Source organism: Mastacembelus armatus, chromosome 9, assembly GCF_900324485.2.
Source record: "Mastacembelus armatus chromosome 9, fMasArm1.2, whole genome shotgun sequence".
NCBI lineage: Eukaryota > Metazoa > Chordata > Actinopteri > Synbranchiformes > Mastacembelidae > Mastacembelus > Mastacembelus armatus.
This window is the reverse complement of record NC_046641.1, coordinates 6,804,600-6,820,210: the sequence shown is the minus strand read 5'-3', so window position 1 is coordinate 6,820,210 and position 15,611 is coordinate 6,804,600. Positions and strand designations below refer to the sequence as shown.

General features: G+C 40.2%; 1 protein-coding gene across 2 annotated transcripts; it reads right to left on the bottom strand.

Moving 5' to 3' along the window:
* Window positions 1-7,391: 7,391 nt before the first annotated feature.
* Window positions 7,392-14,814, bottom strand: stx2b (syntaxin 2b). 2 transcript variants are annotated; one of them, XM_026322167.1, is made up of 11 exons: window positions 14,444-14,814; window positions 14,272-14,346; window positions 14,060-14,159; window positions 13,180-13,254; window positions 13,019-13,092; window positions 12,683-12,791; window positions 9,923-9,996; window positions 9,579-9,716; window positions 9,245-9,355; window positions 8,934-9,041; window positions 7,392-8,755 (listed from the first exon to the last, which is right to left on the bottom strand). In XM_026322167.1, the coding sequence occupies exons 1-10, from the start codon at window positions 14,471-14,473 to the stop codon at window positions 8,946-8,948; spliced, it is 882 nt and encodes a 293-aa protein (XP_026177952.1). In that variant the 5' UTR covers window positions 14,474-14,814; the 3' UTR covers window positions 7,392-8,755; window positions 8,934-8,945. The 2 variants fall into 2 exon arrangements, with proteins under 2 accessions (XP_026177952.1, XP_026177953.1); XM_026322168.1 differs by lacking the exon at window positions 8,934-9,041.
* Window positions 14,815-15,611: the final 797 nt, after the last annotated feature.

Below are 15,611 nucleotides of genomic sequence, written 5' to 3'. Positions count from 1 at the left end.
GCCAAAGTATTCTTTTAGCATCCCACAGCAATGTTTTAGATAGGACAAGACACTGAAACAATATAACAAAATATCATAGTGTATCCTTAACTGCATGCAAATGATGTGCAATGTCCTCTGGCTCTTCTTGGTGGTGTTAAACCTGCACTCCTGTGCAGAACAGCTCAAAACAGGCTAATCCATCTCTTAAGAAATGCAGAGAAGGGTAGAGGGCTATGAATGTGGAACAGGCAAAGGAGTACATTTGAATTATTTTAGCTGCTATGAGTCAAAGACACTAAGACATGTTATGATCATCCTATGATCACCCTCCAGCAGCAGCACAGGGATCCTGCAGCAGAGCCAGTATAACAATCCCTGGTTAAGAAAAATATTAACGACTTGACAGCAGACAGCCGACGGTACAGTACCTTAGCAGCAGCTCTTAAAGGACCGATGCAGTGCCAGGTGTATCCTACTGTGTTTTAAGGGCAGAAAAGCAGCCAGCAGTTGGACTGGGATGGTGGCTATGGCAGCTCTCTAGCATAAAATGGTTCATCAATGCTGGGCAGAAAGAGGCACAGCCAGGCAGTGTGGGGAGAGAGTGAGAGACAGCCAGCATCATTCAGCTCACACTACTGTGGCTGTGCAGCAGAGCACACACATCAACACGCCCCCTTTCTCTCTCTCTCTCTCTCTCTCTCTCTCTCTCTCTTACTTTCTCACACACACATGCGCGTGCACAGTTAGTCACACAGACACAGGCACGCAGGGGTGCAGAGGCAGTGCAGTGTGCAGCAGCACTGAGGAGTGCTTTCTCTCCAGGATGTCTTTCGTCTTCTTTAATCAGAATTAGTCATTATCTCTCCTATTGTCAGCAGTCACAGACAATCCTGTCAATAAATCCTTCCAGTAATGTGCTCCATCGTGCCGTCTGCCCATCTAACCTCCACTGATGACCAGCCATGATTGAAGCTGGCAAGGTCATGTGAGGTCCTCTGGCACCCCCTTTTGTCTTTGCTCCCAGTTTTGTTGCAGTACTTCTCAGCAGTTTTGTTGCAAGCTGATACAGGGACTGTACATCACCTCGTCATGGGTCATTATGCCCCAGAGGTTCCCCGGAGGCTCAGCTTCACAAACCCTCATTCACTGAATCGTGGGCCAGACCAATCAGCTATCACAAACAGCAGCAACACCATTACCATCCAATCACAGATCAGGAAATCAAGTGCAGAAGGGTATTAAAGGGGATTATTTGGGCCATCCTGTTTTTTTTTTTCACTACAGGGAGACATGGAGAAGAACAGCACAGTGTGTGCAGTATGTCTGCCCTCTGTGGCTGACGGTGGTGCTGCACTCTGTTTTGGGAAAAGAGAGGAGGATCAGGGCCCAAAACAGATAAGCTTTCCTCAGCAACCATGCCTAGCAACTACAGCAGCTCCTTGACTCTGTTTACTGCCTTCCCTCCTCCTCCAGTGGGAACCTCTCTGCAATCCCAATTGAAGGCTTATATTGCACAGTGACTGTTCAACACTCTAGGCACCATGACATCATACATGACTGATGTCAAATGTTCCCACCCATGTCTTCTCCTGCTGTGTAAATGCTACTGAGCTCTGTGATGAGCAGGTAGCACACCTGATGTTTCAGCTGCCAAGGGCAACTGCACTGTACATTCAAACACTTCAGGATTACAAGCAAAACTGCAAGCATTACACTTTGATCATTTTCACAAAAAATGCTGTTCATAAATTTGCTTTTAACAAATCTTTTATTACTGAATGCAGATGCAAGAAATGGACTTCAAATGTCCATGAAAGAAAATAGCATATTTCTTTATTCTAAGGCATTTTTCTGACTCACTAACAAGGGAAGCGCTGTGCACAACACTTCAACTATGTGCTGCTGCTATTCTTGTGTGTGTTTTTTTTTTAAATAATGATTCAGAGGACACCTGCCTACCTTAGGATGTTAAAGGGAACCAAACCTGTTCAGACAGCTGTCAACGGATGTCAGAAGGCAGAACGGGAGCTCCAGGCTTGCCTTAACTCAGCTGAGTAAGACGTGATTGGAGGTGTGAACAACTGTTTTGACATTCTCATTTGTGAAGGGTTCTGCAGAGAGGCAAAAAACTGTGTGAGGTGCAACAACAACACACAGAGCTAAGGTAGCTCATACATCGAGGGGCAGCAAACGAAAAGGAGTAGGCAGCAACACTTATGTTATGGCTTTCGGATAAATATTGATGCAGACAGGAAAGATTTACACAAGAGAAATAAAATAATTAATGTGTATGTGGTGACCAGACAGGTGGAGGCCTTGATTACTAATTTAGCAGTAGTCTGATGATCTCTTGCCTTTTTCAAAGAGGAATATAAATACGTGCCAGCAGCAAGTAGCAAGACCAGTCATAATGAAATTCATTGTATACCAGGTCCTGTCCTGCCTCCTGCTGTCCACACTGTTTTGAAATACATGGGCAGTGGACACCTCTTGTTTCTACATCAGTCCTGCATGAAGACGCAGCAGTCAAAAGAAGCACCCACAACAAAGATGAAACCGCTGAAACAAAAACCACCCATTTCTAAATGGATGGTGCATTTTCTTAACAGGCTGTGTGTGAGAAGAAACACCTGTCACTCTGTTTGCAGCTGCTGGAAGATGTGCTAATCATAACCTGAATCTAACACTTTTAACAGTGTAGAGATAAGTGCTGACTTTTACAAGTACCCATGAGAGGCACTCAGCCTGGAAATGACACTATAAAATTTGTGTGATTAAACCCATACCAAACAGAGTCTTATGTCAGGTACCTGGGTCATAACATACATTTAGTGAAATTGCACAATTCGTCTTTGCATCCTCCAGCTATGATGGTAGTCAGTTGCTTTCCATCTGCCACAAACCAGAGAAAGGCAACACAGAAAGTACGCCATACAACATTCACCTCTAAGTTCCTCCACACTCTCCTACATTCATCCCCAAGCAAGTACTCACAGAGTCATGCAGTGTTAATCTGCACTGGACACTGATATAATCTATGCAGGCTATTAACCAACCCAGCTGGATTTTCAACATCTGGTTTCTACATGGCAGATGCTTGAACAGCTATAACAAATAAAAGCCATAAAATACTATTTAAGTACAGGTAAACTATGAACAGGGTTGTGTTTTAAATTTACTTTGAATGAATGACGACATTCATATGCTTTAAAGTTGTAAATAAGATGTCATATTATGCTGACAGAGTTTTCAGGGTTACTTAATAAGAAGGTTTTCCACATCAAACTTAAAAATACAGATCAACAAAAATACAGATCAACATGCTCACCTTCTCTCTGCCTCTCATCTGGCTGTTCTTCTTTGTAGTGGCTGCTCTTTGTCTCTGGCTCCATGTTACTTCTTTTTGAGGTTGTTTCAGGAGTTTCTCCAATTTACAAGTCTTCTGGCAACCCATCGTCCCCTGGCACATAAAAGCAGACATCAAGTCAGGCCATGTACCAATCACATTACATCTCAATGAGACATTTCTTGTTTGTCAGCAGCAATAACATACCATGACAGAACGGTTTGCATGCTTCCCCAAACACTTGCCATGGTCGGCAGTGCCAGATGATGTCATAACTACAGCATGCTCAGATTATAAATATCTGTATTCAGCAGTTACATAATAATGAATGTTGGACTATTGTCGGTACACACAGATAGTGGCCCAGCTGCCACAGGAAATACAGAAATCTATAACGTCACCTAAAATTACATGTTTCAAAAAAAGAAAACAGGGTAGAGCTGCATATAAGAAATTTACTGTATATTTGTTTAATATTTTACTGTCACCTACCTCTGACGGAAGATAATCCCAGCTTCAGCAGAAATGTGGCTGCAATCAAATCATCCAGTGGTCCTGTCATCAGTTACAGTACAGTCTCCATAGCATCCTCCAAGCCAGTGTACTCCAATACCACTGCAGAAAAAGACTGTTAGGCTGCTGGATTTTCCTGCCCTCTCTGCTTCAATTCCAGTTAGACCAAGCACTCTAGTTCACAATGTAATGCACTATTTTTAAGAGCACAGGCATTTCTCATACAAAAAAAATATCTTTGCACAGACTTCCAGACAGATAAGAGGCAAGAAATTTGATGTCTGCTGCATCACTTTAAGACAGCATTACTAGTTCTTATGTTATCTTCCCATTGGTCGCACAAATGTTGCCCACTAACACACACAACACTATTGTCTTTCATTATGTAAGAGTATTAAATAATTTTTCGCATAGGAAGACCTACCTATCTATGAAACATAGATGACTTATAAGACAAAATACCAGTGCACTGCTATCCTGTTTGCTTTATCTTCTTATGTGGGTATGACCACAGATGGCCTTGTCCAGGGAAAGGTAAAGAAGTAAACATATGTCTTTGTTTATGGTCAGTTTGTAATGAATTATCACATCATCTTCTGATCACATAACCTGCTACATATGAAGTATGATCACAAAGTTCCTACATAAATATTACACTCATAAACAAGATTATTTAATTACATTATGATCCAGCAAGTAAATCAACAAATCAGAACCATGACTAGTGAACCATGCACTTGATTTGTATTACATGAAAAATTAAATAATGTTTAAAGAGTCTCAATATATCAACAGTGTCCTTAAACTCTGATATTTCCCAATATGTTTCCCATTTCAGACACTCACATATCAGATCACACCACGCCCAGGTCTCTACATTCATATGATGAAAATAAGATTACACAACTATCAGTATCTTACTGAGAATGACGATCTGACTACATTAGGACAGAAAGGAGTAACATTAGTAAAGCATGAACTACTATGTGCGAGTAGTTCAGGTAACACGTGTCAACAACAACACAACAGTCACTTATTTGTCAGTGTCAGCACGGTTCTCTGAAATACTGACCTCAGACTCCACTCTGGTCTGTTAATATCAATAGTAGCTGCGAAAACATGCTGAAAGCCACGCTCCGACAGTGGAACAAGGAAAAAGAGAGGCCAAGGTTGCTTTGTTTGATTTCACCGATGTAGCTTCAGTCATTATTGTGCTATGAGAACAAAATCATGATGTGGCTACTGCAGTAACAATGCTCATGTTACATCAACACTACTACAATAAGGATTTTGACCACTCACAAACTTCATGATGTAACTTTATTATGTAATAGAGCACCCAACACTACCCACCTCTTAGAAACCATTGTAATGTTACTGCTAATATAAAGCTAAAGCAGTTTACCTGGCTGAATGTTTGGTCAGAAACGCCACACTCAGCAAGCAAAAGTGGCTAACATCCATAAAAGTTCCAGCACAGTACTGCAAAGACAGAAAGACACATTTATTATTTGGAAAAATAAAACAAAAAGAAAAAAAGTTACTTTTAGGTTTTGTGAGTTTTAGACTTGTAGTTGCAGTTTCAGTTCTTTTTGAAATCCTGTGCGCAGACAGACAACCCTGGTCCTTGAATACTTTCACCTGAAAATTTCCAGAATTTGATTTGAAAATGTTTTGTGGGGAAAAAATGCGCCCAACAGGTTTGTTAGCCTTCAGTGATACACAGGAAATAAAAGCTGACCATCGATGTGGTGTCTCAGTGGTTCTGTGCCTGCTTTTGGTTAGTTTTACTCACTGATCATGTTGAACCACCACAAACTGTGCTGTCCCTGACCCCTGGGATAAAGAGGTCTCCTTAGATCTGGACTTTTTATTATGATATAGTAGCCACTAGTCGACTGGATTTTCATCTTTATTCAGTGTTTTTGGAAAAAAAAAACAGCTAAGGTAATTCAAAATAACATGAAGGAGTTTTGTACTGTTTGACAAATGATTGTTTGGAAACAGCATTGAGATTATCATAAGGATAGGACATTTAAAACAACTATTCATTTTTTAAAAATTTATTAATGTGCAAGAAATAAACTTATTTCTCTGATCTGATTAACTGGACATGTTTTCATTTCCACAAGACTGAGTCAAAAAATAAGTGTAGTTGTAAACAGTAAGAAAATGATACAGCATCTTAGACAACAAATAAATAGTGAGGCACATAAAATCAACACAGTGTTTGGCTGTTGTAAGGTCATGTTTAATAGTCAGGAACTATAAACTGGAGCCTTGAAGTCATTTTATAAACTGGACAGTGCTGTGAAAGTCAAATATATGAATAACATGATTATCAATTAATTAACTCTAACGTTTCAGAATTAAGCAGCAACAGGAGTGCCTCATTTCAACCCTCACCACATGACTTTTTGGTTAAAAACTTACAAACATAAGGCACGGCTAAAACGTCCATGAACCAGCAGCAGCAGCGGATCCCAGCACTTGCACATTTTCTTCAGGAAATGTAGTTTGGACTAGTTGCAAGTCCAAAAATTATTTCTCTGGAGGACTCACAATAATTTTTTGTTACTTTTTACTTTTTCTGCTTAACTGCAATAATACCTGGAGCATTAGTGAAAGCAAACTTATCTAATGACAAATAAATAAAATATAACGTCACAATAGTTGATAAGTTGCTGTAAATTGTGTAACATATGTCTATTTGTATGCTGGGACAGCATTTAGAAAATCATAAATTCAGAGCAGACGCATCTGTTTCTATAATTCTCTTTAACATGGCTTTGCAGTGCTTCATGGGAATGAACCTTTACTTCTCAAATATGAAAAGATATACCTAAATTTTAAGTTTGTATCTCTCAGTGGCCAATTTAGATCAACTTGAGAAACTGGCCTCGGAAATTTCACCAATATATGCAGGCGAATGGAGTTTAGTTTGTGGTACAACAACAATCCTGTTCGACTGAAGAAACAGTCGTGACATCCGTTGATAGTGTGTTCTGAGACACAGGTACTCTCAACATATTATTTCCACAAATTTGTACATACACACACTGTCACAGAAATACTTACTTCAATCATTTGCTGTGTCCACAGTTTATAGTATCATTTGACTTGACAACCATCAGACATCAGTCTTGCTCAGTGACCTGCAAACATCCTCACATAAGACACTCACCGGGGTTTCACTCTAAATGCACCTCTGAAGTTTCATTCGATCTAATTCAAACAGAGAAAAGAACTTGCCAGGTCCTACTTCCGCTTTCTTCACTAATCTTGTTTGGATGATTACACGGAAATCAAGAGCTCGGTACAAAGTGCTCATTAGTACTGAAATAAACAGCACCCTGGGTTTCTGTGTTTTCCTCTAAACAATCTGAGCCTCCAAATACTTGGAGTGGTAAAAGTACAGAGAAGTCAACGTCATTTTGTCTGACAAATTTGTAATTTGTTTGTAATTTCAAATATCTGGAGGTATCTGGAGAAATAATTTATCCTGCGTTCAACTTTATCACCAGGACAAAGTGGAAAGACAAACATATGATCAAAGTCCTTTTTCTTTATTTTTTTTTATGTTTTACATTACATTAATTCTGCTTAAATATGCAAGATATAACTTAGGAACAAATTTTTAAAAAAAAAAGATCCAGTGTATCACAAACATGTGCCCTTGACAAAACATGGAGTAGTCCTAACAGCATGTTTTTTTCACAGCTAGCATTTCAGTCATCACTTCATCTGAAGTCTGAATCATTCAATAAGTTAAGGCTTCATATTAAATGCCAAGAAGGCACTTTTGTAAGGTTTCTTGTGATTGAAACACTAACTAGAAATGTTTACAAGGAATATAAGTCATTTACAATGTATTAAGAAAATTTATATTTTCTGAATATCAAATCAATATTTTAACATTTTGGGAAATACGTCTTTATTAGATGCTTATGAGAAGATTGTATCAGTACCACTCATATCTATATGCTTAATATGGAGCTAACATTAGCTTAGCACAAAGACAGCCTGTGAAACAGCCAAACTAGCTCAGTCCAAAGATAATAAAATCACCCTACCAGAACCCCAAAATCTCAGTAACTACAGTAATTACATTTCATTTGATGAATCTAGAAGTGTAACAACAGCATATTGTGGGTGTATAAGGCGTTATGAGCCAGGATATGTGACTGCACTCTCCACTGTTTTCCTGGCAAACTATCAGTGATAACAAAACTCTAAAAGACAGTACACCTGGCCAAGACGCAGACAGATAATCCCCGAAAAACTGAATGTGTGGATGAATCAAAGCCAGTTTAGCTGTTTTTCTGTTTCCAATCTGTGAGCCAGGATACCTGGCTGCTGGTGGTGGCATCACATTAACCATACAAATATAAGAGTGGTATAAGTCTGCTTACCAAAGGCAAACACACATATTTCCCCAAATATTAAGCTTTAAAGTCATTAAACAAAAAATATATATGAAAGTGATATGCAAAGTGAAAAAATGGCAGCAATACATAATGTACACCTGTGTAGAAACTGGATGTGCTGTCAGTGTTCATTGTATCACGCTAAAGGAAAGGAATATGTGACAGGGGTGTTTTAATCTAGCTCTTTAGTATTCCACCAGAATAGTGTACCATGAGCTGAACGAGCAAACCCGCAACCCCACACATGGCAAGGTAAGTGGATCACACACTATATACTTACTTCACTGTGGTCAAGGGACCCTCTCTGTAATGCTGCTGGATAGTGAATGACAGTCTTATTATGCAGCTGCTCCCAGCTCCTTCACTACAGGAGCAGCTGACTGCTGTGAGGATGTGAACCATGAAATCATCACTCAAAGACTCCAACTATTATGATGAGTACAAGCAGCAAACCTGCAACCCCACACATGGCAAGGCAGAGAAGTTTCTGTCGAAAAGAGAGGAAAAGTGTTGCTTGTGAAGAACTGCATTCCAAACCATTACAAGCATTACAAGCCACTGAATAGTTCAACAGATTGATTATTTTGTGCAAACTGCTATGGATAGACGGATGAACGAATAAAGGTTTGGTTGAAGGAAGGAGGCTGTGAATGTGGAAGCGTTACCTCACGTAGATCTCATACAGGGGGTTTGGTTAGTCCAACAGACAGGCCGACAATTAGAGCAACGACAGCAAGCAGGATCAACAGAGCAAAGGCAAGGATAATGTGTTTCTGCCAAGTGAAGAAGACCTTATTATTTAAGCTTCAAATCAAAGTAATATGCCATTAAAGAAGTAATAAACAGATACAGTATGGTGCTTTTAAGTGGTCACATGACTGAAATATGTTACTCAAGCTTTTACATCTTGTATAACTGACAAACACGTTTTTATTTGTGACAACTGAACAGCATATAGTTAGAAAGAAACACATACCCTCCGGGATTTTTTCTGGTATCTCACTGCTTTTTTGGTCTCTTCCTTTGCACGACAAATATATTCAGCTGCGTTGGACACGTTCTTTTCAATGTTATTAACCATCTCCCCCTATAAGTGAGAGAATCATAACACTATTAACTGTTGTTCCTACCAATTGTATGGGTTTTTCTGTTGGTAGCATTGGTAAAGAAACATAGTGGCTGGCCCTAATGTGTGCCCAATAGTACACACTATTGGGCACTGACTAATGAGATTTAATAGACTAGATTTGCCAGAATTGATGATGGGTAGCTTTTGCCTATAGAAGTTTCTAATGAGAACTATCGCTCACCTGAGTTTCTACCAGCATTGCCATGTCCATGAACATTGTATGGAGCTCTCTGATACTCGATTCTAGACGCATGATGTCTTGGTGCCGCGACTCTATCTCATTTACAGCCTGGCGTGTGATCTGGGAATCAGAAATGATCTGAGGGAGAAAGACAGACACACTAGGTAAAACAATTCATTCAAAAACAGCAAACTAATTTCCATACCTCAGTGTAAAAAAAAAATGGCCTGGCAGAACACTCCCCCACCCCCAAACAATTTGTTCTTCCACAAACACTAGATGGCAGTAATACCTTTTACATCTGCAAAACCAGATACTGCACAGTAAGCAGTGAGAAAACTTACATCAGATGTGAAAATGGATGGATTTCCACTTTCCAACATGTCCTCTAGTTCTTCATTGGTCGTGACTCTTCCAGCTAAAACAATTAAAACGGAAGAAGAGAAAAGCATTTGCTCACCATCAGTTTATGGCTTCCAAAGCAAAAATGCCCACAGGCAGTTTAGCTCTTTATATTACTGGTGGAAGTGTTGGACTAAATAAGGCACAAGAGTAACTGTTAACAATGGATGTGTTTTATTGAAGCGTCCCTGTAAGACATATGACTGGATCAGGACCTAAAACTAAAGCAACTAAATGTAATTCAGCCATCATTAATTGTACTGCTGGTTGATCTGTCTGTGAAAAATCCTTGGCTGTGTCAAGCATCATGTAGTGCTATATATTTGCCCTTCACTAGTGTATATTATCTCGTTCTTTTATTTCTGTTTTTCAGCTGCTCCCATTAGAGGTGGCCACAGTGGATCAAATGATCTGCATGACTGATTTGGCACAAGTTTTAGGCTGGATGTCCTTCCTGACACAACCCTCTGATTTAGTTTGGCTTAGGACCACAGAGTCTAGCAGCACCTGGTCTTCTAAGGCAGTCTCCCATCCAAGCACTAACCAGGCATAGCCCTGCTTAACTTTCGAGATCTGACAGTATCAGGCACACACAGTACAGTACAGGCACACTCTCCACCACTGTATTATGAGGGAGACATTTTGGTTTTATCTAGTGCCTTCAAACTTTCCTGTAGTGAAATGAAAGAGTAATGTCAGGGCACATATACTACTATAACAATCCCTCTATGCAACTAGTAGCAGTTTATAGATACAAAAAATATAATATCATTCATCACCTATGACTAAAAGATGAATTATCTTATGCACTGTCTCAGCAGTAAGAGACGGCATACACTATGGTAATAATGTAAACAACAAATGCCTGTGCTTAGCGCTGGTACAATACATACTGTCTGTGTGTGTGCGTGCGTGCGTGCGTGCGTGTGTGTTTAATCCCAGGGTAATACATTAGACTGTGTCTGTGTTTTGCAGCTGCTGTGTGCAAAGCCCACTGTGTGCAGAGAAGAAGCCTCATTCTATTGTAGCTGTTTTGATTGAGCTGACTGAAAAATATTCTCTGTGATCCTCCCAGGGGACACTGCCTTGACTTCTTAGCTGATTTATTAAATCGTTTAAAAAACAACTTCAGATGCCCCTCTATATGTACGAACTGATCATGGGTTTGGCAGCCTTTAAGTAAGGGACACTACTGAAGTCAGCAGCCACTGTGATACTTTTATTAATGTAAAAGTCTAAATGTCAGAGGAACCAGTGTTTAAGATGCATTTATCAGAGGTCTGTTCATTTAGATAATTTAATGCCTAATTATAGCCAGCTCCTGCTGTGGTGTTCAGTCTATTCATGGATGATGGATGTATTTGTCGCCAGGATCAGACGTGTCAGAGGAACAAAGGACAACCCTCACAGAAAAACATTTGCTGGAACTCCAAAAAACAGAAAGTTGTCTTTTCCTGAAACCATGCCTCCTGTTGTACAGCATCCTCCCTAGAGCAACAAATCTCTGTGCAGGTGTTTTCTGTGTGTCACACTCGTTTAGCCTATTCCTCAAGAGACAGAGCTACACAGAGTGAAACACACCACTATTAGTCCTAATAATAGACTTTAAGCATAAAAGCTGTCACTTCTGAATGACGTAAATGAATGGAGTAGGTGTGGGACAGAGCTGACGGAGGTTCATGTGACCATGTCACAGACAGGTGAACTACTGTTACACAGGCCGCTGGGCCCTCTGCCCGTTTCCCAGGCAACACAAACACAGCGAGGCGTCTCCGGTATCAGGCTTGTCGGTCTGCAGTGTGGAGCAGCCTCTCGTTAACGCTGGCCACAGGGACCAGAAGAGACAGTCTTAGCTTTTGCTGTTTACTATTGTCTCGTGGTATTCGTATGGGTATACTACAATGCACCTAACACACACTTTTCTTTGCATTTGTCACTGTAATTCAGAACAGACATGACAAATATAACTGGTTGTCTGGTCACAAAGATAAACAGGTTGAACATGTTATTAGTTAAACCAATAACCTAGTACGAAAACTGATTTATAGCATCTGTTGAATGTTTTTGATGCCAACTTTCAAATTAGATACAGTCTGTAAATTATGCTGCCACATACTGTTGCTGTTTTACATATACTGTAAAAGCACAACTTAATTACTTTGATTTTATCAAACTACCCTTGCCTTTTATTTTTGTTGTTTTTATATTAGTGGCTGGTCTTGCACTGTATTTTTTACTCCTTTATAAGTTCTACTAATCAAACTACTGCACACTGAAGTTGCCTTAATAAAAAAATTCTAGTATTTAGGTGATTAGTTGTCACTTTGGTTTCTGCAAAAGAGAAAATCCTGGCATCACGAAGAAATCTGTAAAAACGTCCTGTCCTGCTGCGAGTTTCTGTTTATCAGAAGTGAGGTTAGTGTCCAGAGAGGCAGGGAGGAAATCGGTGTGGTCTGTTTCCTGGATCCTGTCCTAACATGCCTCAGGGTTATTTGTTATTCTTTTATCTCCACATTTACAATTTTGACACTCACAAATCTTGCATGTGCAGTCAAATTCAAGCTGTTAGTGTGTTTATATCAGCAATTTACCTCAATAACAATTATTGAGCTTAATAAGTAAGCTTCAAAGACTATTCCCTAAATATAGCTTATCATTTCTGGCCTCACGAGGGTCTAGTGGAGACATTATTTGTCACTCACTTATCTCCAGCTGTCTCTGGATCCTTGCTTTGCTTCTTTCCCGAAAAGACACTTGAGTCTCATTGTACTGGGTCATGGCCTCCACAAACTTCCTGGACAGGATAGTGTGCTGAGGTACAAGTGAAAACACAATGACAGAGGGTGAGAACGTGGGCAAGTTCACGTTAATGGCTATTTCTATGCAAAAGGCAAAATTTAATTACACACAAAACAAAAACAAAGAAATAGCAATTTACAAACACGTCTAAGGTAAATAATTGTAGTTTTACTTCTCTAAGGTGAATTGAACATGTGTATGTGAGGAGGTAGGTATCAGTCGCTGATTTCCTTCCTCACCTGTGTTTTCTGGATCCTGAATTCAACAGAGGACCTGTTAGATACATCGTCTTTGGGCATACTTTGCTCCATGGCTTCAGAGGGAGACAGTCGTGAGAGTTATCAGTTTTACTTATACAGTCAGCAAATATCTAGTTGTGTCACGTCATGGTTCAACTCACATTTTAGCTTCGCTCGCACCACATTGGCATTCCCTTTGATATTGTTGATCAATGCATCCAGCTGCTCCTTTGTTCCTTCACACACACAAATGGGAAACACGTCAGACTGGGTTTGTTAATGAAAAAAAATAATGCCATCCAGCTAATCACGGTGACGCTGCCTCCTGTAAATATTGGATTTACTGTGATTTCATCTTGTAACTTAGCAACAACCCTGGGGCAATACTGGAAAAGAGGTCATAAGGAACAAAGCACAGGCCTTTTGTTTCTTTCACTGGTCATCAGTTCCACATCTTGAACACTTTAATATGTTACATTAAACATAATCACTGATGATGTCATGGTATTGTAAACTGGGGAGTCTTTGTCTTGCAGGGCTCCTCAACCCAAAGCTCACACACTGAACAAGGCCAGGGCCTGTTCTTCAAGTCTTTAAATCTGTGCCGCTTCTACATTGGGTCCGATTCCAAATCGAGTAAAACACATGGAAATTGTTTTTGTTAATTACAGTGAGTTTGTGTTGTACAACAACGCCTGCAAACATTTACAAATGGCAGCATGTTTAAATCTCTAACTGTTAAAAGGTCCCTAACAGGATAAGTAGCCTACAGGACACAATGGTCTGGGGGCAAAACTGTGCTGTTTCCTTCACAGGTTTCCGTCCAGACAGCCATTCATGTACAGTGAGGAGGAAAATGTAACAGAGGAAGTTAGACATTTGCTGTTTTTTCATTCTGGGCCTCAAGTATCCAACCAAGCAGTTCAAGACAACTGAAAGCACATCAACTCTTTAAAAAAAAAACAAAAACAAAAACAAAAAAACATTTAAATTCAAATTCTCTGTGTCTCCATCTTGTTTTTAATATAAAATCACACTTACTGTCATCTGGGTTGGGTGCAGACAGAATCATGCTGTGCATCTTCCTCACCTCTTCCACTTGATAGCAGATCTTATCAATGAGACCTCTGACTTCTTCCACCTTAGTCAGCCAAACAAAACAAAATCAATCAATCAATCGATCAATCAATCAGTATCTTGAATCACCCTATAATGAAAACAGCGCACATACTGGAAGCTACAGTGATACCCACCCTTTTGAAAAAGTTCTCCATGAAGCCATCTCCATCCACTGTGACTGCAACATCCTCCTCTGCTTGTGTTCTGCTCTGTAAGGACGAAAAATGCTGGATGAGCGAGTCACTGTGCAGCCAAGATGTGTCACCTGTTAAGGCCTGTCCAGGTAAAGCAGGAAACGACACTTACAGCAGTCAGTTCAGCCAGTCGGTCCTTCATCACACCGATCAGCTCAGCTCGTCTCCTGGCCGGATAACTTTAGTAAAACACCCACTGGGTCATCACGTGTGTGTAGAGTAACATTGAGCCACCTGAGGAGATGGTCGAGATGAGATGAGCCGAGACACGCAGCAGGCCTGCGCTCCCAGCGTTATTAGGACACAAAGAAGAAGAAGAAGACAGCGCGTCAAAGTTTATCTCTGTCAGAACTAGGTCTAAAACGCAGCTCTAACAAGTCTGATCGCGACGAAATAAAAATTTAAAGATACTGTTTTTTTTGTTCTACTCTGTGTCGATAATTGTCACCGCACCAGGGTAACAGACCCGTAACACATCCACAATGTCTCTGTCCCCGGGACACGCCTTTCCTCCCACCTCTCTCCCTCTCTCTCTCTCGCTCTGCCTCTCCGCCCCAGGAGGAGAGAAACTAGTCGTCGTCCCCCCCCCCCCCCCCCGGTTCAGTTTGACTGGACCATTAAAACAAACAACCTAAATCAATCTGATCTTTTTATATAAAAGGTTGAAGGGAATATAATATTGCATCTATTAAAATACATAAGAAAAAGCAGCCTACCAGCATGTACCAGTTTGTTGTGTTTTATGACAGTGTAAAAACCACAATGTGCTTTTGTCTATAAATCAGACGATTCTTAGTTTCACAGCAAACACACCAAGCAGTCACATGAGGTGAAAGATAAGCAAGAGTATACTGCAGCCACACGGTGGCGCTGTTTACTTTCACATGTTTTCATGTTGACCCTGGGCCACGATAACGGGACTGTTACGTGCGTCTGGTGACTCCTTTACCTGAGAGTGTCGCTCAAACGATGCTCACAGATATCAAATACAAAACCCACACATCTCATGTCATAAACCAGGTCTATTAAATATTTCTACTAACAATGGATTTTTTATTCATTACATTTCTCATACTGGAACCAATGAAAACCTTCCAGTGATTTCTGAGTATTTCAAAACATTGTTTTGTTTTTTGTAACAGTCATACTCAAACAAATAAAAACATCCCTGTCTGAGTGAGTCATTGGTGTTGTCTTGTAATTCACCACCCAACTAGTGATGGGACCGCATGTTTATACGCATCTTTTATATTATCACTATTTGGATCCCACAGTGCACA

Bases quoted from the DNA above. Each gene is read 5' to 3' on its own strand.
- stx2b (XM_026322167.1), bottom strand. From the start codon at position 14,473: ATGAAGGACCGACTGGCTGAACTGACTGCT. The intron at 12,792-13,018 runs GTGAGGAAGGAA...CTTGTACCTCAG, and splicing joins TCAGGATCCAGAAAACACAG to CACACTATCCTGTCCAGGAA. The intron at 9,356-9,578 runs GTGAGCGATAGT...TCTCACTTATAG, and splicing joins CAATGCTGGTAGAAACTCAG to GGGGAGATGGTTAATAACAT.